At 39.0% G+C, this 21176-nt stretch overlaps 2 protein-coding genes across 3 annotated transcripts; one reads left to right on the top strand and one right to left on the bottom strand.

The window, feature by feature from the left end:
* Positions 1-2635: 2635 nt before the first annotated feature.
* ptpn2b (protein tyrosine phosphatase non-receptor type 2b) lies at positions 2636-15592 on the top strand. The gene is made up of 10 exons (XM_068728429.1): positions 2636-2878; positions 3363-3453; positions 3586-3686; positions 5701-5799; positions 8726-8863; positions 9470-9679; positions 10118-10279; positions 11468-11676; positions 11765-11860; positions 14651-15592. The coding sequence occupies exons 1-10, from the start codon at positions 2822-2824 to the stop codon at positions 14670-14672; spliced, it is 1185 nt and encodes a 394-aa protein (XP_068584530.1). The 5' UTR covers positions 2636-2821; the 3' UTR covers positions 14673-15592.
* Positions 15593-16605: 1013 nt separating this feature from the next.
* On the bottom strand, positions 16606-20736 carry psmg2 (proteasome (prosome, macropain) assembly chaperone 2). 2 transcript variants are annotated; one of them, XM_068728431.1, is made up of 7 exons: positions 20566-20736; positions 19227-19398; positions 18705-18763; positions 18366-18484; positions 18096-18275; positions 17230-17350; positions 16606-16951 (listed from the first exon to the last, which is right to left on the bottom strand). In XM_068728431.1, the coding sequence occupies exons 1-7, from the start codon at positions 20620-20622 to the stop codon at positions 16871-16873; spliced, it is 789 nt and encodes a 262-aa protein (XP_068584532.1). In that variant the 5' UTR covers positions 20623-20736; the 3' UTR covers positions 16606-16870. The 2 variants fall into 2 exon arrangements, with proteins under 2 accessions (XP_068584532.1, XP_068584531.1); XM_068728430.1 differs by lacking the exon at positions 20566-20736 and adding an exon at positions 20111-20527.
* Between the last annotated feature and the right edge of the window lie 440 nt (positions 20737-21176).

The raw sequence follows: 21176 nt of genomic DNA, 5'->3' as shown, positions 1-21176 counted from the left end.
AAATAAATACTCCATTACTAATAAAAGTAATTTGAAAATGTTCTTAAAGCTGCTGTATACTGAATCTAAAGCAAATAGTGCCTCCACACACCTCTTAACATGGAGCCCGGGGTTAGCATTTAAAGGCCCTTTTAGAAAGAAAGCCACAACAGCACCTTTTGTGCTCTGAAACCCATTATTTATGACTTGTGCTGCGCCTTCATTCTCTGCTCAGGTAGACATTACTCTACTATATTTACGTGGCACACAGCATAGTTGTTTGCTGCTTTATTAATGCTCTGAATCCAGTTTATAGAATCTTTAAAATGAGAATAACAGCATGACCCTCATCAGAGTGTTACATTACTAAATATATCATTATTATTGTTATGTATAATAAAAAAATAATGATAATAATAATGCTTATTATAATTATTATTGATGCATGTGCATGTACGCACACATTTGTTTTAAGTATGTTTTAGTCTTTTAATTAATAATAATGATATTTTATGTATTGATCCTATATTTTGTATTACATATCTTCAAAGTAAATAGTAAGCATAAATGTAAAATAAATGCAGTGGAGTAAAAATCCCAATTGTTCCCTCTGAAATGTGGTGGATTATCAGTATGAAATAACATACACTTTTCCCAAGACAATATGATGTTTTTGCTCTAATTGGTGAACCACGTTGTTCAATCCTAAACAATTTTTCCTGATAGCATCTCTTGACTTGACACGTTGCCAGAGAGGCTCATACAGATGTGTAACATTTTTTACACACCAGACCAATAGGTAACAGCAGCAGGGATGCCAGTTGCCCTCCAGCAGTAAACAAAGAAACTGGAAGAGGTTGAAATGTCAAGAAACAAATGTGTGTTTTTATCTTTTATCAGTCCATGATTTTTATCCTCTGAGTTTCATTCTTAGCTTAACTTGCTGTTAAGCTGTTTGTTAGAGTCAAATAAATACAATTGGTAATTTTAGGTTCCCTTTTAATTTGGACCATTGACATACAGCATTGCATGATGGTATGCATCATTTTTTGTCAATTGAAATGTAAATAGTCTTTGCTAGCTTTTATTGTACTTCCATCATGAATTATGATCCTGCCATCTCGTAGGGACATTATACTACATGTGTACGCACATACATACACACACACACACACACACACACACATACACACACACACTCTAAATGCTTTTGTCACTAAGGTATACCTGTCTACCAATAACCACATCTTAACCATAATATATAATTGTTTAACTGGTGGGGAACAACTTTTTTGCCCCCAAATGGAGGCATGTCCCCAACAAGGACCCAAAACACACACAGTCACAAACTGTTTTCTGCTTTTTGTAATGTCCCATTGCCTGCCTGCAGATACTTGTGTGTGTTTAGTACTTTTTTAAATGTTTTAATTTATTTATTATATACTTGTGTGTTTTTAAATGGTTGTCACATTTCCTCAGGGCTTCTTAATATTTGTCAGTAGTTTGAAAGAGAACATTGTGTTCAACTTGTGTTTTTCTATCTTGTGTAATTCGTTCTCACAGTAAACTCTGATAAAGCCGGCCATAAGGTTCTCAATTCCCCGCTCAGAGACTTTGACATGTAACATGTATGGAAGCAGTATTCATCACTGTAGCCATATCACACATAATGTATCTTGTGTCACATTTACCATGAATTGCACTTTTATGGCCACATGATTATGAAATGTAATAATATAAATGGCTTCTGCATCCATGTCATTCAACATAATGTATGTCACATTTCTTGAATCTAATGTAAGGGAATGTTGATTACCAGTCTCGTGGGGATCATCACATCACTGTAGGTGTCTTTATGCTTCAGACATGTTAAAACATGTTCACCATTTACCAAGCAGACAATCTCATGAGGCATTTTCTCACCTCTGTTGTTAATATCCTTGTTCAAAAAGAGAAGTAAATGGAGGAAAGATAGAATATTGCTGAACCATTATCCATGACATTAAGGCAGGTCTGAGGCGGAAAGGCAAATACAACATTAGAAATTATGCTTTTGACCTCTTTGTCTCATCAGACTCAGCAGCACAATGGGCATCACATTTCTCTTGAGTTGAACATATTGGGTTCTGGATTGTTGGTCGATAAAACAACCAATTTGAACATGTCACTGTGGGTTTTGCTAAATTGTGAGCGATATTTTGCTTTTCAAATCATTGTTATTTTCAGATATTTTATGGGCCAAATGAGGAATTAATTAACAAAATTAAGAATAATTGTCAACAGAGTAATCAATAATCAAAATAGTCATTACATTCTGAATATATTTTTTTTAATCAATTATCATTTTAATTTGAACAACTATAGCTCTAAACGTTAAACAACATAGCTATCAAATGTATTAATACACAAGAACTTTCTCCCCAAAAAATAAATTTAAAGATGTTAATAAACATGGATTTTTTTAATATAACAAAAATGATCAACAGATTTATGTGGTGAAATTATATTATTGTATTTCACATAGGGGTGCTTTAGACAGTTGGTGATGGTTGTTTGACATCTCGTGCTCAGTGAATATCTTTGCTGTGTTTGTTTTTGACAGCTAGGACCTCTTTTTGGCGCATGCGCACGTGTCGCTCCTTCAGACGTCAACTGCACCAGCGAGATAACGGACAAACGCCACAGCGTTTAGACAAACACTAGCGAGAGCTCGTTAGCTTAGGGAAGTTGTAATCCTTTTGACAAAAAAGCTCCTCCAGCCTGTACAAAGTAATGAGGTAGATAGTCGGACAACTAAGTATACGTACCTTGATTACAACAGACTGGCACTGCCACGGTGAAAATGGACCAGGAGTTTGAAGACATAGATTCAGAGGGCCGGTGGCAAAAACTCTACCTAGTAAGTCTGTTAGCATAGCTAGCACGAAGCTAACACAGATAGTACCTCAAGCGCGCATTAATCTAGCAAGCTATCAGGCTAACTCATCCGTTATCCGATATCTAACCTGTCATTTATCGACAGTTTCCTTCATATTTAAATTTTCTGTCGGTTCTATTTATTTTCAGCGTGTCTGCAACAACTAAATAAATATGGTAACGTGAATGTTACCGTTAGTTTAGTCGGTGTTATGGTGCATGTGGTTGTTGCTCACTGTGATTAGCTAACAGCTACATTACATAGAGACTTTATACTCCACTCTATTAGTAGGATCTTATTGGGACACGTTGTGTAATGGTCAGTGCTGAAAGTAACTATGTATCGTTTCTCTGTGATTATTGGACAAACGCATCTCAGCTAGGTTGTTACTGGGTTCCTGCTTGCTCATATCTAATGCTAGTTGAATGCTGTTCTTGTTTATAAACAATCTCACTGTTGTCTCCAGGAAATAAGGAATCAGTCCCACGAGTGCTCCTACAAAGTGGCAAAGTGTCCAGAGAATCGCAACCGAAACAGATACAGAGATGTCAGTCCATGTAGGTAAACTTTTTGTGGAAACTTGTTCACAATGTGATGTTTTTCTGCTAAACTTCTTTAACAGTGTTTTGTCAATTTACAGTCAATCTTATAATAATGAATGCATCATTTTCTCTCATTGCTGCCTGCAGTCGATCACAGCCGGGTGAAGCTGGAGGGCACAGACAACGACTACATCAATGCAAGTCTGGTGGTCATGGAGGAAGCCCAGAGAAGTTACATATTGACACAGGCAAGTCTTTTTATTCCAGTTAAAACAATCATGTTTTCATCTATACCAATGTGTTTTCAGATTGTTTGGTTTTGTCCAAACAAACATTCCAAGATACAGATGAATCATGTCTTAACTGCCTCGTCAAGTATTTGACAAATCATTTAGGCTCTGAAAAAGTTCACCACTAAACTTAACAAAAACTACATGAAAGTGTATATCTTATTTTTTAACTACTGTAATATAACGTGTTAACGGCACAGCGTTAATTGATAAATTCTTGCCGTTACTTTGGTGTAAACAGTTCAGTTGGAAGTCTGTAAGGCTAGTTAGTGTTCTTTAAAAAACTTGTGGCAGATATGCCAGATAAGTAAATATGTGTAGTTTTTGTTTTCCAGACTGCATTGTGAATAATGTGTGTACATGTCACTGAGCCTGATGGATGATAAGAAGTGAAAGAAAAATCATTTAGTGATGTGTAAAGTTTCTGCATCGCTGTGAACTGGAGGAGTGTGTGTGTGTGGTTCTGAGACACATTGTGTGTGTTTATGTAGCTACAAAGTAAAGTAAATCTGGTGAAAGTGTGCTCTCTCTGATGCTCTATTTTTGAAATATTTAGTAAATTACTAAGTAGTAGAAGTAGCCTATTTAATAATGTTCTTTCCTAACTTTAGTATTTATCAATAATAGTTATTTATTATGTTTACTGTATATACATAAAAGCACAGAAATTAATGATATTGTGTTTATTTGATAGAAATATTTATGTAAAGGTCATACAGTATTTTGTACCTAAGCTTTTTTATTTATTTTTAAACAATGATTTGCTACATTAATCTATATACAGTTGTATACACTTATAAAATTGCAACCTTTGAGAAAATGGGGAATGAACATTATAATATCACCTGCTGCTTGGTCTATTTTGTCTCCTTTTCTGCATAATCAAAACTAAGAACAGTGATACATAATTGAGTGATAGTTTCATTTTTTTAAATGTGTGTTCTCACAACACCCTTGCTTAAAGACAATGTTGTTAGTGTATAGTCATGAACATATCAGAAAACCAGTAGCTATCCTTATTAATCAGGCCATAGATGTGAACTTTAGCATACTAAACAGAAACCTAACACAGGGGCGTCTTCATCCCACACAACTTTGAATATGTCTTCAGAAAATGAAAGGACAAATAACCACTCTACTTTTTTTCATGTAATGTTTTTTTCTTGCCAGCATGACCACAGAAAACTGAGCCTGGGCTGATAAAACTGGTTCTTGCTCACCGTACACTGAATACTATGTCATTAGTTAAACGCCACAGTAAAGTTGCTCAATTCAACGTGACACGACAGAAATATCAAAGTTTCTTGCGTTAATTATGGATCAGGCAGACATTTTTGGAATGTTATCTTGCAAAAATATGAAAACGTTCTGTGCAAAAATATGAATTTGTTTTTCAACATGTGTGCATTGGTTGTTTTTAAATGAAGCAAAGCTAGACTGAACCATTCATCCGTGTTTTGTTTAGGAATTATAATGTACCACAACACTGATATTTTATTGAATATACAAATGACAACAAAATCAAAGACTTGTTGACAGTGTCTCAGCATTGCCTTTGTGTATGTTATCTATTCTGTGTTATTTGAGAGACATTTAAAGGTATCGCGCCTTACAGAGTGAAGTTTTCTCATCTCAACCACATCGTAACCTTTTGCAGTCTTGACCTTTTTAAGTCTTGACCTTTTTAAGTAAACACTTGTTAGTTGCACAGTTATCAGATTAATTATGGCCTAATGTTTTCAATGTTCGGTCATGCCGGAAAGATTACACACATTTCAATTGAAAATGATTTGCCAGTGTCCACTGGACTCATTTCCTCCTGCTCTGTAACTGATCAAAGTGTTTGTGTTTGTGTGTGTGTGTGTGTGTGTGTGTGTGTGTGTGTGTGTGTGTGTGTGTGTGTGTGTGTGTGTGTGTGTGTGTGTGTGTGTGTGTGTGTGTGTGTGTGTGTGTGTGTGTGTGTTGTCCACAGGGACCCCTCAGGAACACCTGTGGCCACTTTTGGCTCATGATCTGGGAGCAGAAGACCAAGGCGATCGTCATGCTCAACAGGGTCATCGAGAAAGGCTCGGTAAGTACACGACAATAAAACGGCTTCATATTGTCTGGGTCTGGGTTGACATTTGTCTGGTTTCATACACACCCACACACAGATAGACTGCAGAAATAATGAATAGACCACAGAAAGACTAGTCACGCATAGACCACAGCAACACACATACGTTGTTGAAGTTTGCAGCCCGCTCACAGTGTGAAATAATTTCTATGACTTGTTTGATTCGATTAAATGGTCGACTGTGAAGCTTCCCTCTCCGATCAGCAGGATAACAGGAATTCACTGTTTTCATAGTGTGTTCACAGATGTACGTGAGGAACTGGTACGTAGCCCAACCTCTCAACTCCTTTTAAATCCTCTGATCCTGTGATGTGCTGATTAAACACACACACACACACACACACACACACACACACACACACACACACACACACACACACACACACACACACACACACACACACGTGCTAACACTCCCTCAGCAGAGCAGCTGTGATCTCTCTCTTTCTCAGTAAAGCAGCTGGATTGGATCTCGCCGGGTCATGAGATTCTCTCGCTGAGTGTTTTCTTGGAAATAGAAGATAAAAAAAGTACCTCGTCCACGAATATGATTAACCTCACAAGGATCCTTTATGTAGGCCGGCTCTGCAATCCTGCAGAGGGAAAGTTACATGATAGACGTATCCTGAACAGCTCTGGCTATTGTCTATTTACTAAGAAAATACTGCATGGTGAAATGTTTGTTGTAGATATAATTTAAAGATTTATCACAGTATTTGACCACAGTACTGACAGAAGACTTGCTGTTCCCTGAATAGTATTGAGTGCATTACAAAATCAGCAATTGTTTTGGAGTTGAGTCAAGCTTCTCATCTAAACTTTATGTGAGCAAGATTGATTGTTAACAACAATAATAATAATAATCGTAATTTTTATACATTTTAAGAAATGAAGCTCAAAGTGCTTTACAACAAAAAACTGGTTTAAATACTAAGAACAGACCAAAAGGGAGAACATTCCATATTAGAAGAATCACTGAAAATTTGGAATGAGATAGTCAAAAAATACAATTTGGCCTTCTCAGACCCCCAGGTTTAGACCTGGAGAGACAGATAATACATTTGTACGTTGGAGAGAAAAAGGAATAACAGTGATATGTACACTCATAGCGGGAAAAACTTTTAAGACTTTTGAAAAACTCAAAGGAGAATTTAAATTAGAAAACGGGGACCTGTTCAGATATTTACAGCTAAGACATTTCTATGATACAGAAATTAAAAAAGGAATTTCAGCATCACTGTGGGGAATGAACCATGTTCCTTTGGTTCAATAGGCATAATTTCTAATCAGCTAGCTGCAATAATAAACCTTTCTCGGACAATCCAGTGACTTTTAGTGTTCAAATTGCCATACAGAGATAATTAAACAAGGGAGCAGGAAGTGTTGACAGGTGCATACAAACAAACCCCCTGAAAGTTGGTTTCCAAACTGTACAGGAGTTTACAAAAACGAAACGGAAGAAACACACTATATGTAAAACTGAAATGGGAAGTAGAAATTAACATTAAACTGTCGAAGAGTGATTGGCATTCCATTTGTAGAACGCAACATACTTCCACTAGCTCTAAAAGATGGAGGGAATTCAGTTGGAAGAACCTAATCCGCTTTTTTATTACACCACATATAAAACATAAACAATTGGGTAAAGAACAGCAATGCTGGAGACAGTGTGGGCAGATGAATGCCAATCACTCACACATTTTCTGGTCATGTATAAAAATTCAAACATTCTGGGACAGGGTTATTCAGACTCTGGAGGAGATTCTAAACTACAAGATTCCCAGGGACCCCCGGATTGTGTACCTGGGATTGATACCTGGCGACATAATCCAAAAGAAGGACATCTACCTCTTTAAAATTTCGATACTCGCAAGTAAAAAGGCCATCACAAGGAGCTGGTTGAAAAGCCACCCTCCAAGCCTAGGGCAGTGGCTGGACATTGTAGAGGAAATACACTCTATGGAAAAATTGACTCTTTATCTAACGATCAAAGCAGGGATCCATGATCAACGCTGGGGAAAATGGACATTATACAAGAGTAAAGATGGGTAGTGTTCTCAGCTGGCCCAAAGAGTACAGTTCAAAGGTTGAAAAGAATGTATGGTGACCCTCCTTTTCCTTTTCCTTTTACGTTTATGTCTATTTTTATTTTTGTCATCATTTTGTTGTGATTTTTGTTAAGTGAAACAGCAACGAAAAAAAAAAAAAAAATACTTATAAAAAGAGGAGGGAAGTAAAATAATAAAAGTTTAAAAGAAAGTATATTATGCATATTTTTTTCTTGCATTACTACATTTTACTAATGTAGTAATGCAGTTATGTTACAGTTTGGTGTAAGAACTGTAATCACAAAAATACCTAAATAATACATGAAAAAACTGTGAAAACTAAATATATGTAAAACGTAGACTCCTGACTCATTTTATATTATAAAAGGTATTAAAAGGCGACCTAAATTAGACAGACAGATGTGCAACAAAATAGATAACATCTGTAGCACAATAAGTTGTGATTCAATATATCCGGTGTCACAAAGCAGAGGTTGGATTCTGTATAGTTGTTTATGTTAATGGCAAAGCAACAAAACAAACAAAAAGTGTGAAAGTGTATTATTATGTAAGTGTGACATGAACTGTTTGTGTGAGGATAACGTGTGCAGGTTTGTGGGGAAGAGAGAAGACAAAGAGGGTGTTTATCCGAAGCATTGTCTGATTTATTATGCAGTTTTTCGTCTCAATGGAGAGGATCAAACTGTCCTCCTGTTAGTCGTCAGCTGCTTTACCTCAAGACCAGCATCTGCTTTTAATCCGGTGTATTTCTTTTGTCAGATGTTTTGGTGTCTCTCACCACGTTTTCTCTACTTTCTCCTTGTGTGCGACAGGAAAAGTGTGCTCAGTACTGGCCCACAGCGGAGGAGAGGGAGATGGCCTTCAGAGACACCCGTCTGTTGGTCACGCTGCTGTCAGAAGACACCAAGTCTTACTACACCACCAGAGTGTTGGAGCTGCAGAACATTAGCGTAGGCCGCAGTTTTTATTTACTACCAGGGACTTTCCCTTTTTAAAGGTGTCAGAGAAGAACTGAAATGGTTCAAGGGTGTCACACCAACACGTGTTTTCTGAGGCTTCTTAGAACTGAAATCAGCCTCATTTATCACAAAGTTTTCACAGACAGATCAAACAGAGTTTACATTTGCACACATCCAAAGTATTTTCAGTGGAGGTGAGCTGTAGATTTCATGTGAAAATACACAGTATATGCTTTAACTACAATGTTTCTCCTGTAGTGTTATACATTTCTCTAATCCGTCTTTCACTGTTTTTTTTAATATTAAAAAAAGAAGAAGAAAAATTAACTGTCAAGGTGGTTTTAAGAAAAACAAGCATGAGAAAAACAGCACACACGTCTTGATTTGCTGTTTTGATGTGGCAAGTTTTCAGAACCTGCTTTCTTGCATGAATTGAAACTGAAACCGTTGGAAGTGTTTGCTTAGTTCAGCTCTCAAACACTGGAATAACCTCAGGTCACCTCAAATAGAACCGATAAAAACAAGAAAATAAGCACTGACAAGCTGCAGATAAATAAAAGTGTTGTACCTGCTAATGAGACCTCTGTGCTCTCACAGACCGGGGAAAAGAGAGAGATCTTCCACTTTCATTACACCACGTGGCCAGATTTCGGTGTCCCAGAGTCCCCGGCATCCTTCCTTAACTTCCTCTTCAAAGTGCGTGAGTCGGGAGCGTTGGGGGTGGACCACGGGCCCGCTGTGGTGCACTGTAGCGCTGGAATCGGACGTTCAGGGACGTTTTCATTGGTCGACACGTGTGTGGTACTGGTGAGTGCTTTGTTTGTATCAGTGTTTACATATTCTGACTCAGGAGAAAGATTTGCCTTTTGTTCTTTTCTGCAGTGACTTGATTTGTCAAGATATGTGTGTTAGTGCCAACACAGACCAGGAAGCACATGACCTTTATTTTAATGTTGTTTTTTGGGATCTATTGTTGTTTGACCTGCTTGTATCTAACAGCATGGAAATAAATACATGTGACTTAAGCGCTAAGCCTGTTAAAAAATAAATAGGGTGCTAAAAAAGGTCATTTTCAGCATCCCATCCCAAAAGTGTTGCTGGCACTGTACTCTTTGCCACAGACTGGTGATGTGTAAAAATGTGTCGGGATTTCCTTCAAAACACAACCAACAAATTAGTCGCTAGATATGGAGAGAACATGGTTCCTGGTTAGCTGAGCTAATGTACAATTCTTTCCCGTTTCAGATGGAGAAGAGGAAAGCCCCTTCATCAGTGGACATCAAAAGCATCCTGTTGGACATGAGGAAGTACCGCATGGGCCTGATCCAGACCCCGGACCAGCTGCGCTTCTCCTTCATGGCTGTCCTCGAAGGATCCAAGCACATCACGGGAGACTCCTCCGTACAGGTACCTGCACCACACACACACTAATGTGTCTAATTCTATCACTCAGTACACCAAGTACTTGTTCCTCTCCGTGGTAGCTCTTGTTTGATTGTAAATCCAGAGGCATATGATATAGGATGTGGATGAAACAAGGCTACAGTAGATCTCCCAAAGTATCACAAAACACACATTGAAACTGCCGTCTAATCGATGCAATCAGAGAGGTTAGAAGCTGACATGACTGGCATTCAATTGACATTAAGGTTCATTTTACGGCCACGCTGGAGAACCATTGGCCGAGAAATGTGAATGTTTGTTTTCTTTTTCTAATTTAACTTACCTCGATTATGTATTTCACCCATTTGTCTCTATAAGGAGCAGTAATTTCCCTTCATGTTATGAGTTCCTTACCTTTTACCATTGTTCTTGGCAGTGAGGCTGAAACTTTGAGACTTTGAGAAACCTCAGATTGTGTCAGTGTGTTGTCAAAAGGACTCTCTCCCCCCCCACCCACCACGCTAATTACTTTAATACCAAGGTTGATCCATTTAGCAGCTGCCTCTATCTGCATCTGAAATTGTGGTACCACCAAAACAAAACTACGGCCCCAAAGCTCTCCCTTCATACCCGAGTCTCATGTCATGCCTGCACTATCAAACTATCACGCTGACGCCCTGCAAAAAAAAAAAAGGCCGACTTTGACATTGAGCATTTGTTTTTCGACACCTGATAAGACTGTTATGAAGAATTTTACCAAATCCCCAAAACAGGTCTAGCCAAGACAGTCAATTATCACAAAAACAGCTGACAAAGGTGTAGCAGTGGTGGTAATAGATGAGGACACGCATGTTGAAGAAGCCATTGGATGACCCTTATTATTCTCACACTGTCCTCAAATCCATATAGTGACACAGAGAAGCCATTGAGAGGAATCTTAGCCACAGGTAAGGAGGCAGGGTGGATTACTAAACAAGAGCATTATTTATTATGATTCCCACCTTTGACATGCTCCTTAAGGTCCACAAACATCTTGACTCTTGGATGTGGAGTCCCTATTCACTGTTTGACCATAATGATTGAACGTTTTAAGTCTTTATTAAATCCCTCTCAAATGACTTTGTATTTATTTATTGCATCAGTAAAACAAAAATCTTGAGAGTAAACTACCTTCCACCTCTCTCTGTATTCACTGTTCTTCTCCTCGTGTAGAACCGGTGGCGGGAGTTGTCCAGAGAAGATCAGGAGCCGGCATCAGAGTCCCCCCCCTCCACTCAGCCCCCAGCCAGGTGTCCAACAGAGCGACACAACGGCAGCCAGCGGGGAGGTCAGCTGGAGGAGGGAGGCGACTACAGACAGGACAGCAAAGTACCAGCACAGTCTCCTTGCAAGGAGCAGGAGCAGGAAGGCGGCACGACACAGTCAGTACACGAAAAGTTTGTAATCGGCTGATAGATGCTCTGAACGGCTGAGAGCTGTTTACCTATTTTTCTCTCCTTTTTTACGCAGCAAACGACGCAGAGAAGACAGCATTTCCAAATCAGGCACAGCCAAGACACCCCAAAGCAAGCCCAGGGCAAACGACTCGGAGAAGAAGAGAAAAAGGTGATTTTTCATACACAAAGCACCAAGTTGTTGTTGCCTTCCATGGGGATTTGTCAAACACCGTCACAAAGCCACTTTTGTATTAATTTACATCCTGTAATTTGTATTAATCAACACTGACCGACCTTATCTAATCCACCGTAAGTGTTAAGAAAGAGAGCTACTGTTGGTGCAATCCCTACATAGTGTTGTTGGACGTAGAAAATCGGCAGTGTGACATCATTTAGCATGCTTCCTAGTTTTCCAGTTCCCTTTAGACAGAAAAGAAATGCAACAGCTCCTGTAATGTAAAAGAGATGAGTCAGTTTTCAGCTTAATTTCTTTTAACTCCAGAGAGGAAATCCAGGTAGGCTTTCCCAGTGCATGACTCATCCTCCTATTGGCACAAGTTAGACTTCATACAGAGCTGAGGCTTTTTAATTCTCTCTCCCCCTCTCCCCCTCCTCAACATTCTCAGTCATTTAGTGTGAAGCCACCTGTGTAGCTAGCTGACATCGACTTCACGTTCTCATGAAGGCAGGACGCGTTTCCCCCGACGAAGCACTTTATTTCTGATGACTGTGCACCCGCCAAAAAATGGCTCACCGAGTCATTTCCCAGAAGCCCTCCTTTTGTTGTGTGACATGTTAGTTGTTGTTCCAGTAATTTCGGCCCAAACTGCACCATTTTCTGACGAGGTCTCAACTCTTCTTCTCGGACAGTTTGGGCTGCATTTGCTGCACATGACAAGAGCTGGCCTGTCCAGCGGGGGGGCCACGTATCTTTACCCCCCCCCCTCTCTGTGACAGCAACAACCTTGAAGAGCTCATTTACAGGACGAGGTTTACCCGCAGCTTTTAAAACGAACGCCCCAGTCTTGTACGAGGAGGTGTGAGTGTACTGCTGGTGTCTGCTGTGTTTTTGTTTCTGTTGAGGTTTTTGCTCTTTCCTTTCTTCATGATTTGCTTGGTTCCTGCGGTTTGGAGTTCATTTTGGCTGCATTCTGGCATGGTGTGTGTGTGTGTGTGTGTGTGTGTGTGTGTGTGTGTGTGTGTGTGTGTGTGTGTGCGTGTGCGTGTGCGTGCATACATTTGTGGTTAAAGTGTTGAAGCTCTGAAATGTCAGGTTGAGTTGGAATAATGCAAGGCACTAAGTTATGCTGTGCACCAAAGATTCAAATTCCGTGGCCTCTTTTTATCTGTCTGTTCAGTCCTGTGAACCACTAAAGGTTTCTCCTCACTAAACGATTGCTTTGCACATAAAAGTGCTGCTAGTTTGTGATGACAAGTGTGTTTTTTTCGGACAGAGAATGTAGAATTATTGAATCAAAAGAAGTAATACAGCAAGGAAGAGTAACTTCTTGTGAGTTTGTTGCATGTTCCTGTGGTTTAACTCCTAACTGTCAGAGTTGTTTCATGAGGTTGTTGCGTTTCTTCTGTCACCGTAGCACGTCAGTTCAACTGGTTTGTTGGTGTTAAACTGCATCAGTTGAGTTTGGGCCTTGTTAAAGTTTGAATGGAAGTTTGGAGGTTTGAAATTCATCAGGAGAGTTATGGTGAGATCTAGGAGGGCCTTTGTTGATTAAATAGGCTGGAGGACCGTTGAGCAATCAACAATTCTGTTGTCTTTTGCTGTTTTGTATTGTCCAAAACTCCCAAAATAATCCTTTAATTACTGCGTAAAACAAAACAGGACTATTTGGTATCTTTTGCTTTGAAAATGACTGACAGAACAATTTTATTTATCAAAATAGTAGTTGATTAATTTACTGTCAATCAACTTATGGTGTCATCTCTATAGATATTTATCCTGTAAAAACGGTTCTGTGGACAAGTTCCCTTTTAATTTATGCGGACCAATCAGCGTCCTGTGAGGAGTTACTGGCAGCTAGGGGCGGGGCTTAGGTGTGTCAAAGTAACAATGGCGGCTCCTGAAGAGGTTAACGTAGACGCTGCAATAGCATCCATTTTAGAAGAACTGTGAAGTATTTCTTCATTGATAGAACAGCAGAGAACCGTCCTGAAGGCTTTTCTCTATGGAAAAGATGTTTTGGCTTTTCTTCCGACTGGCTTTGGCAAGAGTTTGATTGACAGATGGTTCATCCAATCACCTGCCAAGTATTTTTTTGGAAAGTGCCCGTCCTTTTCCAAACACTTTCCAATGATGGTTCTGTGTAACTAACCATCTGGCAGATCAGGTTACATCTTAAAAAGTCTTTTTTTGTCCGACCAATAGATAAAAAAAAAACCGAAAGATATTCAATTTACATGATCCAATTGACAAAAATAGAAATTGAACCAGAGAATATTTGGCATTTTTGCTTGATAATTGACCTGTTCATGAACTAATCAACTTATTGACTAATTGTTTCAGCGCTACTCTTATCTTCAAACCCCTCCTACATCACACTGGGATGAGTCTTTGTTCCACTCACAGATAATCACAGATAACCACGTGTTCTAACGCTCTGTAATAACTAAATGGACTTGAAAATGTTGCAGCTAAGAGCATCTGAACACCGTGTGACTTGTTGCTCATTAAGCATTATTGCTGCTTTCAGCTGCATTTATACTCAATCTACTGTTGGTGTGATCAAAGTGATCCAAGGCATCGTGCCACAGCTCCTGCTAGCAGCAAAACTACCTTTTAGATTTTCTTCTCTGTGGTTGAGTTTGATCTCGTAAACTTGACCAAGCTGACTTGATCATGTGGCACGACTTTCCTTTGATCACTTTTGAGCTTCACCGTCACTCTGGTAGAAGATTGTGTCTCGAGTTCAACCTCTTTTAAATACTTTGTGTCTTGTGACAGGGCGAAAACCAGCGACTGCTAACCACCACCGCCCGCGGCCACGCAGCTGCAGCTACAGCTCTGGCAGCGAAGCCAACAACCGGCAGGGATCTCCAGCTCTCTCACAACCTCTGTGTCCTTCTTCCTCGACTCCTCACCTCCACCGCTACAGCCAGCTCTCCTCACTATCACTTTTTTATTTTTAATGTCCCAGCTCTGAAACATTATTCAGCCACCGCTCATCTCCCTCTTCTTCGTCCCGTTAGCCGCTTGTCACTCCTCAGTTCCTCACCTCACAGCCTTCCCTCGTCTCCTCATCCTCTCTAAACTGTTTACAGCAGACACTTTGACATTCTTCGAAGGAAGCACATTTGAAAAGACAAAACACACCAGCGCTTTCTCCCCCAGTTACACCTCAACCACAGCCTGCGCTGCTTCTGGAGTCAGAAAAACATTTTGATTTTATTGTTTTGCTTTAATGTTATTATTTGCAGCTTTTACATTCTATTATGGGTCTTTTGCATTTATAAAAATCGGGCTGATACTAGGGGCTAAAGCATTGACAATTTGTAATGCTGTTCATATGTGTATTTTTAGAAAACCTTTTTCTTTCAGAGGCAAAAATAAATGTTCTATTTTTTATAAGAGATTACTTGAAGTTTTTCAGCAGTGATGGGGGGGTTGGGTAAATGAAAAGCACTGCCTCCTCCCACGTGAGAAATTCAGTGGCATGTAATGTTTCCATGATGTACATAGTGTTCTTTTTAAAAAGATGTGTAAAAAATACATATTTTTGCTCGTAAAAAAAAACAAAAAGACGAACGACAATGTTACAGATTTGAATACAGTAGAAACCTGATTTGATGACTTGTTCTCCTTTTGAACTGAAATTGTCTTAATTTTCCCTTTTCTCTTAGAGTGTAATCTACAAATAAAACTGGTATTATCTAGTTTACATAACAACCTGTCTTTTTCTGGTTACTGGTCACCACAAACCTGTTAGTACATCTGTCATAAGCAGTACTTTTATTACACACAAAGGATGTAACTTTATGCAATAAGTTGATATTTTTATTGGGCCTCAACGCTGGTTATTTACAATTATGAGTTAAGGAGCGTTTGCTGAATCTGACGTGTCTCACTCGTAAAAGAACAAGTTAAATACCAATTACTATACAATACTGTATTTATCATACAGACTGGACACAATCCATACAGGGTGTAGAAGTGAATTCTAGAAATTGTTGCTTTCTTAGCTAAGAGAGTTCAGGACACCATCCATAAAATGGCAACTTGTTTGAACAAAATGGTTTTATTTTAAGGATTTACCAAACGAGATATAACGTGTACATTCTGAGCTGTAGATGAAGGTAGATTTTGTTACCCTGGAACAGAGCCAGGCTAGTTGTTTTCACATTTCCAGTCATTATGCTAAGCTAAGATAACAGTCTTCTGGTTTAACGCTAATGTTAGCATAGCAATTCAAACAAAGAATTATGAGTAAAACTATCTAAAAAATGCTTTTAGGGTTGAAAGAGTGTAAAGAGCCCCAAAACTATTTTTAAGAAACTATTTTTACCTGCGTAATTAATATTACATTCAGGGCCAGCAGTACTTTTCTAAATATAAGAGGCTTTTTCTGAGCCAAACATTCATTTTATGGTTCCCTCTTTAAAAAAAAGCTGTCTGGACATTCTTTTCCCCACAAGCGATCCTACACAGAATCCACTCAAAACAATGATCCAGACAGAAAGGAAAACCACAAACTTGGCAGAACAGCTTTTACAAAGTATGAATCAGAGTAGTGTGTGTTTTTTTCACCATGTAACTTGTTGTAACATGTTGGTAAGAAAAGAATCAAATTACAGAGGCGGTACTGCCAGGAAGACGCTGTGGCACCCGGCCAACCACTTTCGGTTAAGCGGGCCGAGGCCGGGTGCAGTGAGAGTTACAACCAAGGTCTTGATTGTTTCAGATAAATTCACACTGGATCTTTTATTGGAGAAAAAAAATCTGTCAAACGCTGCAATACTTGGAAATAGTAAAATTCCTACACATGACAGAATGTTTGTACACCCAATAGATCATTATCAAATAAAGGAGACTGGGATAAATGTTGGAGAGTGGGAGGGTTTTAGGTCCAAACCAGGTGAACTCAATATAATACATATGTATGAGACTTTGCTGCTGTTCCTAGAAGCTAATTATGAGTTAGAACAACCAGAACTAAATATGTAGGTATCAGAACAGTGCTGGAGGAATGCCATTGCCAAAAAAAAGACTCCAGGAAGTTGGGATCTTCCATTTGTTGGGCTTTTGGCTCTGAAATGAGAATCAGGCAAAACAATAATTAGGAGTAGTAGAAGTTAATCTAAATCTTAGTGGTGGGTAATACACTGACTATGGATGAACATACACTTAAAAAACTCTGAACTATCCCATTAAGTTCATAAATTATAGTAAATTGACAGTTCTGAATCAAACTAATCATTTCCACTATGATAAAATACTTTTCTTTAGCAAGTTTCAGGTTTTATTTTCTTACCGTACTGAAAAGTATTTGGAGGCAAATGTCTGTTATTTGACTGCGTGTCACTTACCGGATTGTCCAGCAGATGAAGCCAGTCGTTGAGGTGGTTGACGAGCATGAAGGCGTCTGGGATGTTGTCGCCTTCTGAACAGAAGAGCAGCAGCACAGCCAGCGGGAGGTCCTCTGCACAACTGAAAACAATGTCCAGAAAACAATAATTATATTATTGTTATTTTAGTCGAGAAAGTGTGTTTTGATATTTTCATACTAAAGATATTCTGCAGGTTTTCCAGCCACATTTAAGTAGAAATCTAGTAGTAGAAACACACAATACTATGTAACATGATATTTGACCTTTTAAAGTGTAATGATCTAAATTAGTGTGATGCTTTAGAAGCATTAGCTTTTGGGTTTCAGCATGTTAGAATTGTACAGACGAGCAACTTATCATAATTAAAAAAGGTAGAGTTGGTAATGCTCTTCAAAAAACGTTTAGATTTTTATTGACATTGTCATTACATCCTGACAGCAATCAATGAATCAAACGTCTTTCGGTTGGATCATATAAAAAATCCAGCGTACTCTTGCTTGATTCTCAAGATTACCGACTCTAGCCTGAAAAGAAAGAATGAAGACGTGGTTATGTCATCACAAGCTTCTTTCTACACACAGCTGGTACACAGTTATGACTGCATTTAATAAGTAAATCATATTGAATGCTGCATGCATAACCAGCTCAACGTGTTGCTGTAATTGGTTAATCATACAGAACCGTGACTCATGTCTCGTAGGCAGAGGGCAGTTACAACCACATTTTTACTTCTTAAACTTCAGCTCATAAATAATACAATTTTTCCATGTGTTCTTTCAGATCAATCATGATTTAGCATTCAGTAGGAAGTGGCGAACAGGCTGCTGCAACTCTCGCTTTGCTACCTGTCCGCATAGAGTCCTTTGGTTATGCCTCCTCCGGGGATGTAGAGGCGCGGGTCTGTGTCGGCGTCCGTCATTCCCGGGAAGGCCGCCACCCGCTCCATCTCCCTCCAGCCGAGCTCCTCCAAGGCAATCGCACTCACCTTCAGCAGGGCGGGAGTGACCAGGTACCTCAAAGGAGTGCTGACATTGACACATATGTGTGAGTAGAGATTGTAAACAAGCTCAGGCAAAGACATGCAGTGATCGTATGTAAGTGTTGTGGTTAGGTACCCCTTCAGCTGTTGGTCGTCTCTCTGGTAGGCGTGGCTGCTGGACAGAACCACAGTCCTGGAGAACCCGCTGGCTTTGATCCAAGACACGAGCAGCTGACGGAACTTTTTGGATTTTGTCTGCAATTACAACAAAAAGGTTAGCGCTACAAATGCAATAATGCCAAACGTCATTCTAGGTCCATGGAAACACAAACTACATCAGCGTGGAAGATACAAGTTGTAGTTAATGATCTCTTCAAACATCTCAAGTAGAAAAAACTGGATTATACAATTTAAAAAGTAGAACATAAACACAAAAAACACTCCTTTGGACCATCAATTCATGCTGCGGTTTTACCTGAATAATTGGCGCCCTGATTTGAAGAACTGCCATTTTCAGTTCTGGTGCTGTGTAAACTGTGATGAAGAGAAAAGGTTGACAGATTTAATGACCTGTCTCACAGTTTATTCAAAGTGTGCCGATACCAACTGAGACCACGTTTTGGTCGATTCAGTAAAGAAACAGGATTAATTTGTCATATTAGTCCTCGAAAACCAATGACTTTGAGAGCAGCTTCACTACTGCGAGTATAAACCACGCTTTAGACAACTGGACCTACAAGCAACTGAGAGGCGACATGGCCTGTTTATCAAACACTTCAACAAATTTAACACTAATAACTTTCAGTACAGATCAGTGATATTTTTTTGCAACATGCAGGTTAGCAAACCATAGTTTTCATAAAGTTAATATTAGCAAAATGTAACACTTTACAAAGTACCTCAGTGCTAGTCTAATAAATAACATCATGTTAAAAATATACCTATGATAATATTTAAAAATCCAGATCTACTTCACAGGTGCTCATTTAGACGGTACCTTCTGCAGGTGTGTGCAGCTCCTCAGCATCGTCTTTACAGGTGGTGTACGGGTTGTTTCCAGTCATGGGGATGAGACAGTCTGTGTGTATGTAGCCCACTCTGCTCATGTTGAGAGTGGACACAATGAGGTCCACGGCCAGCTGGCCCACATTACCAACAGCCACTGCTGGCTGGGAGGGCAATAAACAACAATAAAGAGCAATTAGCAGCTATTTTGATAACATTCTTTTTTGTAAGTCTTTTGTTCCAGCTTCTCATGTGAGGATTTGCTGCTTTCCCTCATCTTAAATGGCAGTTAACTAAATTCTTTATACGTTTGGGCATTTGTTGCTATTTACTGACTTTATACAAACCAAACAATTTTTCTAATAACAGAAAATAACCAGCAAATGAATCCATAATGTAAATAACAAATCGCAGCACTATTTAAAATAATTAAAGGGTCATACATAAATGTAAATACATGAGTATTAATGATATTTAATAGTATACAAGCCATTTACCTGCATTGAGTACTTTCACTTTTAAAATGCAGGACTTTTATTTGTAATTGAATATGTTAACAGTGTGGAATTGGTAAATTTTTTTAAGTAAAGGACCTGAATACTTCCTGCACCAATGCAAACATGCGATACTGGGTTATATATATATATATATATATCTAAATAAAATTGGCATAACTTGGGCATGACTCTGTTCCCATTAAAGCTAGTTTGGTAATGTTTAAAGAAATATATTTGTTGTAAAATCTTTAAAATTATCTTTCCATTCCAACAACAATAACTATAATGCGTTGACAAAAAAGGAGAAAAGAAAATCCGGTCTCTGACAGTCACAGGACTGTGATAAGAATGTCCAAAACTAAATAACTGAACAGCCTACCTGCCCGTCTACCTGCCTGTGCACACTCCGCCAAACACTCATTGCGCTTGCCGTAGTTAGTCCTCTCCAAGTTGCTCGCTTGACAGCCGTTAGTACTACCAGCCATGTTAGCAGTTTACCTTCACTGTGATACATTATCGTTCATCATAATAACTTTGTTAGAGTGGCTTTAAAAGGAGGCCTAAAGAGACGGGGTGCCATGGATGCCGGTTTGGCGACTTTCTGGCAAGATTTAGCGACTTTTGGAGCTAGTGGTGCCAACTACTCTCATTGGAAAAGCGGATGCAACACTGAACGTTACTCTTGCTAGTCTCTCAACTTAACCAACCGTAGCTTTAAACAGCACACGTCTTAAACTAGCACTGTTAGTAAGAACACAAATGATACAAGGCAGCAGTGTCGAACACACGTTTGTCTCTTGAGAAAGTGAAAGCACAGACTGATGCGTCACTCACCATGACGAGGGTGAAGTCTTTGAAGGAGGGCGGTGGGTTTTGTGAAGAGATAAACATGGCGCCGTTTAGCAGAACCAAACGGGTAACGAGCAAGAGATTTAAGTGTAATTTTATTTATCTAAAAGTATTTTCGCCCGGCTTCTGTTTTCATGCCTGTGGGGTCCTTCTGGTCTCTCACTCTGTCGATTGTTAATGATTGAGCGGCTGTGTTATCTGTTGTAAATGCCTGAGTGGACTCTTCTGTAAATTTATTTCTGAGAATATATTTTGTAACGGTCTGTACCGGCTGTCACAATCGGTGCTTAACGGTCTATATGTCTCCTTTAGTGTCTATGTATACTTAAAATAGTGTTTTAGGAGTTTCTATTATAATCAGGCATATTAAGAGTCAAACTGAAGCTCCGCAAAGATTTCCTGTGCAGTAAAGATGTGGAACCCGTCCCTTTGAAATCTTAAACACAACAATACAAGTTACAATACTACTAACTACTACTATTAAAACCATATTATAAAAATAATAGAATGAAAATACTTAAATGCTGCATTCAATTTAGCCTTTTGTACAGATAAAGTAATAGAATCGCTAGTTTGAATTGAAGGTAATCATACAA

Source organism: Cebidichthys violaceus, unplaced genomic scaffold (assembly GCF_023349555.1).
Source record: "Cebidichthys violaceus isolate CVI_PGR_0920_01 unplaced genomic scaffold, fCebVio1.0.p SCAF_42, whole genome shotgun sequence".
In the NCBI taxonomy this organism is placed as follows: domain Eukaryota; kingdom Metazoa; phylum Chordata; class Actinopteri; order Perciformes; family Stichaeidae; genus Cebidichthys; species Cebidichthys violaceus.
Note: the sequence above shows the minus strand (reverse complement) of the source record. Positions and strands in the feature narration are given on the sequence as shown.

What these genes read in the sequence shown, in the direction of transcription:
- ptpn2b (XM_068728429.1), top strand. Translation starts at nt 2,822, where the DNA reads ATGGACCAGGAGTTTGAAGACATAGATTCAGAGGGCCGGTGGCAAAAA. An exon ending in GAAGTTACATATTGACACAG is followed by an intron (nt 3,687 to 5,700) that starts GCAAGTCTTTTT and finishes TGTTGTCCACAG; the next exon opens with GGACCCCTCAGGAACACCTG. An exon ending in GGGTCATCGAGAAAGGCTCG is followed by an intron (nt 5,800 to 8,725) that starts GTAAGTACACGA and finishes TGTGTGCGACAG; the next exon opens with GAAAAGTGTGCTCAGTACTG.
- psmg2 (XM_068728430.1), bottom strand. Translation starts at nt 20,245, where the DNA reads ATGTATCACAGTGAAGGTAAACTGCTAACATGGCTGGTAGTACTAACG. An exon ending in TCAGGGCGCCAATTATTCAG is followed by an intron (nt 18,485 to 18,704) that starts GTAAAACCGCAG and finishes TTGTAATTGCAG; the next exon opens with ACAAAATCCAAAAAGTTCCG. An exon ending in TTCATCTGCTGGACAATCCG is followed by an intron (nt 16,952 to 17,229) that starts GTAAGTGACACG and finishes TTCTCATTTCAG; the next exon opens with AGCCAAAAGCCCAACAAATG.